General features: G+C 57.6%; 1 protein-coding gene across 1 annotated transcript; it reads left to right on the top strand.

The window, feature by feature from the left end:
* The first annotated feature begins 2,838 nt into the window (after positions 1-2,838).
* Positions 2,839-4,346, top strand: SOX11 (SRY-box transcription factor 11). Its single transcript, XM_033124342.1, has one exon. The coding sequence runs from the start codon at positions 2,970-2,972 to the stop codon at positions 4,284-4,286; it is 1,317 nt and encodes a 438-aa protein (XP_032980233.1). The 5' UTR covers positions 2,839-2,969; the 3' UTR covers positions 4,287-4,346.
* The last annotated feature ends 603 nt before the right edge of the window (positions 4,347-4,949 follow it).

The raw sequence follows: 4,949 nt of genomic DNA, 5'->3' as shown, positions 1-4,949 counted from the left end.
TTTCTCTTTCAAAAACGTTATACTGATGTTCAAATTTTCCCTTAACAAGCAAAAAAGAAAAAAAAAGTATACCGATGAGTTATTTAGCTCTTTTCCTTTCCTCACTGGAAGCCCTCACTAAATTCAGTAACATTAAATTGTTGGGTGGATCCATGTTACAAAATAGCAATCTAGGTAATCCTGCCTGCAAATTGTGTTACCTTGTCTACAGTCTAGCAGTGAAAGGTGGCTCTGGATATTCCTGTGCAACCCCGTGCCTGCTTTACCACCTCCAGTCTCTGCAGAGTGTTTATTGAAAGACACAGTCACATCACATCACTCTGTCTGATCCTCACACTAAGACTACCCCATGCCCCACCCCTCTGGCTTTATCTTCTCAAACAAATGATCCATCTTTCTTTTATGTTTCTTATTTGAAAGACTAAATTTTAACTTACATTTTCTCTATGAAGATCAGAGCACTAGGAGAATAAAACCGATTATTTTTCAGTCCTACTATGCTCATATAATTCTCGCTGGAAAATAATCTTTGCTATAGAGCGTAGAAGGCAGATATATATTGGATTTGCCAACGATTTTCAAACGCACATTTTCTCAGAGTCTAAAAAGCTCGGTGCCCAGATAGTTTGCATGAAAATAATGCAACTCAGCTAAATGATTCCCCGCTAGAATGTGGACCTGTCATGTGTTGGGGAAAAGGGGCGCAAATTCACCATTCTGTCCACTCGACCCTCCATCGTGTCCCCAATAGCTGGAAAATGTATGAAGTGAGAGAAAAACAAGATGCAGCGCTGGCTTTGGGGGAGTGACCATGAATCTTCACACCCTGCCTTGGGCTTTATTATAGCTTGACTTCAGGTCGCCTGTATAAATGACTGTAAATTCGGTTCCGATATCCCTAAAAATACAAATTGCCAGAATTTTTGGCCTGAAGATTACAAGTATTGGATACAGTGTTTTCCTTTAGGAAGAATATGGGGGAGGGGGGAGGGTAGTGAAGTGGTAATTTTTTTTTTCAAATAATGTTCTGTGAAAACATGGTACCGTTGTGTAATTAAAGTTCGGGTGTGGGGGGGGAATACAATGCTTAGGTGATGCAGTACAGTTTGCGAGGAGTAGGGCACCTGAAACGAAGTGGCTTTGGGTCATTTTCTTAGTCTTTGCTGCTGACTTGTAAAATATTGTGGGCAGTATCCTAGGAACTATTCAAAGTTGCCAGCTCCCCAGTGCTGGCGGGTGTGAAGACACGGATGACGACAGACAAAGAGTAGGACACGGCGGTTTTCTTTTAATTGCCCCCAGAATAACCGTGGATGGGTAAGACGGACTAAATAAAGACACAAAGAAAAACGGGTTTGGAAGTGGCATAGCGAGATCGCCAGGTCCTGAGGCTGCTTCACATCATCTAGCCTGCTCCCTGCGTCCGCGTGCCAAGAGCAGTCCCTCCCACCTTTTCACAGAGGAAATATTTCGATTCGAAACTTGGGGTGCACCTGGTTTTCCCTGTGATCTGTTGTTCACCTGAAAGGCGAATGACCCAGAATGTCCTGGCTCCTTGCTAGGTGTCAGGAGGAGGCTGCTCGGAAGGGCGCTGGTGACTGTGAAGGGGGAGGGGACCAGGAGGAAGAGGAGCACCCGGAGCGAGAGAGGGAGCTGGGGGGAGGGGACTTGGGAGAGGGCTGAGAGAGGGGGACAGGTGACGCCGAGGCGGGGTTGTGCTGAAGCTCGTCAGCCCCTGGACCGGGCTCAGAGCAGCTTCGGAAATGGCCAGATTGAAAGCGAGGACCCGGCCCCAGCCAAACCCCACTGACCGTTACTCCGGCCTCCGCCTGGGGCGGGGCGCGCGAAATCTAGCGCGCCGAGCCGGGCGCAGTCAAACTCGCCCCACGGCGTCCCCAAGCCCCACGGAGGAGGGGAAACACATGGAGAAAAAGAATAAAACAGAAAAATGCAAATGGGGGAGAGAGCATGCAAACCTCTAGGGCTTTAAATGGATTTCTTTGCTTTAGAAAAAGGGAGTAAGGGAAAAGAATAAAAGAGTCCACGTGCCCAAGAAGGTGTTGTGTTAAAGCGCCACCTTCCGTCGGTCGGCGACGCAGCGGGCACTCTGGCGGGCTCGGCCCGGGGGCGCGCGGTGGGGGAGAGCAGCTTCGCCCACCCGGGGGCGGGTCGGGCTGCATCCGCCATCTCAGGCTGTGCGCGAGCCCGCGTGTGTGCACGCGGGGAGGGACGCGCCCCATCTGCTCACACCGACGGGCCTCTCGGGGACCGGGCACAAAGGGGCACCGGGCCTCTCCCGGGACCCGGTCCTGGGTTCGCGCCGGCGCTCAGACTGGCCCTATTAGCCCGGGCGCGCCCACTCGCCGCGGTGTCGCGCGCGGCCCCCCAGCATCCCGGGGAGAGACGCATCTGTGCACACACGCGGATTTTTTAAAAATAACATATTTCTAGACATGCCTCCTGCCCCCCACCCCCATCTTTGCAAAGCAGCCCGGAGGGCGGGGGGAGGGGGCGGGGTCTCAGAATTAATAAAGGGAGATGGGCGGAGCCGGCGCCCAGCCATTGGCTGGCGCGGGGAGTGATGTCACCCATATGACACCCTGATAACTAGTTGGGAGAGAGCCCTCAACTTTTTGCAGAAGGAGCGCGCGCGCCTGGGAGTGCTCGGGGTCCGGCGCGTGCAGCGGGAGCCGCGAGCGGGAGAGAAGGGTCCCGGGCTGCCTCGACCACCGCCGCTGCCTCTCCCGTCGCGGCCGCAGCCCCCCGCGCGCGGGCGGCCTTCGCCGCCAAAGCCCTCGCAGCCGCTGTGTGCAGCCTGGAAGGGGGGGCGGGGGGAGGGGGGGAGCCGCGGCCGCGGGGTGCCGAGGACTTTGCAACTTGCCCGGGAAGGTGGAGGGGCGAGAGGGGGAGGGGGACCTCCGCACGAGACCGAGCGGCCCGGGTTGGAGCGCCCAGCCCTGCAGCGGATCATGGTGCAGCAGGCGGAGAGCTCGGAAGCGGACAGCAACCTGCCCCGAGAGGCGCTGGACACGGAGGAGGGCGAATTCATGGCTTGCAGCCCGGTGGCCCTGGACGAGAGCGACCCGGACTGGTGCAAGACGGCGTCGGGCCACATCAAGCGCCCGATGAACGCGTTCATGGTGTGGTCCAAGATCGAGCGCCGGAAGATCATGGAGCAGTCTCCCGACATGCACAACGCCGAGATCTCCAAGAGGCTGGGCAAGCGCTGGAAAATGCTGAAGGACAGCGAGAAGATCCCGTTCATCCGCGAGGCCGAGCGGCTGCGGCTCAAGCACATGGCCGACTACCCCGACTACAAGTACCGACCCCGGAAAAAGCCCAAAATGGACCCCGCGGCCAAGCCCAGCGCCAGCCAGAGCCCCGAGAAGAGCGCGGCGGGCGGCGCCAAGGCCGCCAAGGGCTCCAGCAAGAAGTGCGGCAAGCTCAAGGCCCCCGCGGCCTCGGCGGCCGGCGGCGCCAAGGCGGGCGCGGGCGCGGGCGCGGGCCGGGCGGCGCAGCCCGGGGACTACGGCGGCGCGGCCGACGACTACGTGCTCGGCAGCCTGCGCGTGAGCGGCGCGGCCGGCGGCGGCGCGGGCAAGACGGTCAAGTGCGTGTTCCTGGACGAGGACGACGACGACGACGACGACGACGACGAGCTGCAGCTGCGCATCAAGCAGGAGGCGGACGAGGACGACGAGGAGACGCCGCACCCGCAGCTCCCGCAGCCGCCGGGGCAGCAGGCGCCGCAGCTGCTGAGACGCTACAACGTCGCCAAAGTGCCCGCCAGCCCCACGCTCAGCAGCTCGGCCGAGTCCCCCGAGGGCGCGAGCCTGTACGACGAGGTGCGGGCGGGCGCGGCCTCGGGCGCGGGGGGCGGCAGCCGCCTCTACTACAGCTTCAAGAACATCACCAAGCAGCACCCGCCGCCGCTGGCGCAGCCCGCTCTGTCGCCCGCGTCCTCGCGCTCCGTCTCCACCTCCTCGTCCTCGTCCAGCAGCAGCGGCGGCAGCGGCAGCGGCGGCGAGGACGCCGACGACCTGATGTTCGACCTGAGCTTGAATTTCTCCCAAAGCGCGCACAGCGCCAGCGAGCAGCAGCTGGGGGGCGGCGCGGCGGCCGGGAACCTGTCCCTGTCTCTGGTGGATAAGGATTTGGATTCGTTCAGCGAGGGCAGCCTGGGCTCCCACTTCGAGTTCCCCGACTACTGCACGCCCGAGCTCAGCGAGATGATCGCGGGGGACTGGCTGGAGGCGAACTTCTCCGACCTGGTGTTCACGTATTGAGAGCGGCGCCCCGCTGCTCGCTCCTTCGGCGGGTGCAGCGCAGGGGTCCTTGGGAGGAAGTCGTGGTGATGCTGGTGGTGTCGGTGGTGGTGGCGGTGGTGGCGGTGGTGGTGGGGTGGAAGGGAGAGAAGATGCTGATGTGATGTGGTGACACAAAGAAATTGGAAAAGAGGATGAAATTTTTGGTGGAGTTAAAGTGAAATGAGTAGTTTTAAAACATTTTTCCTGTCCTTTTTATTTTTTTGTCCCTCTCCTCCCCCCTTCCTTGATCGTGTCTCAAGGTAGTTGCATACCTAGTCTGGAGTTGTGATTCCCCTTACCCCCAGAATGTGTTTTTGTAATTGTTTCTTTTTCCTGAAATTCGTGATTGGCAACAAAGGCGGAGGGGCGGGGGAGGGGAGGGAGGACCCGCTCCGGAAGACGCGGTTTGAAGCTTGTCGGTCTTTGAAGTCTGGAAGACGTCTGCAGAGGACCCTTTTGGCAGCACAACTGTTACGCTAGGGAGTTGGTTGGAGATTTTTTTTTTTTTTAAGAGATCTTAAAGAACTGGTTTTTTTTAAAACAAACACAAAAACAAAAAAAGGGACCATTGCAACTTTTTAATTTAATTTTATTTTTTTGGAGGGAGAAAACTGATGTCTTCTATGCATCCGATTCTTAACA

This window comes from Rhinolophus ferrumequinum, chromosome 13, assembly GCF_004115265.2.
Source record: "Rhinolophus ferrumequinum isolate MPI-CBG mRhiFer1 chromosome 13, mRhiFer1_v1.p, whole genome shotgun sequence".
In the NCBI taxonomy this organism is placed as follows: Eukaryota; Metazoa; Chordata; class Mammalia; order Chiroptera; family Rhinolophidae; genus Rhinolophus; species Rhinolophus ferrumequinum.
The sequence above is the reverse complement of the archived record's forward strand: the minus strand, read 5'-3'. Positions and strand labels throughout refer to the sequence as shown.

What these genes read in the sequence shown, in the direction of transcription:
- SOX11 (XM_033124342.1), top strand. Translation starts at nt 2,970, where the DNA reads ATGGTGCAGCAGGCGGAGAGCTCGGAAGCGGACAGCAACCTGCCCCGA.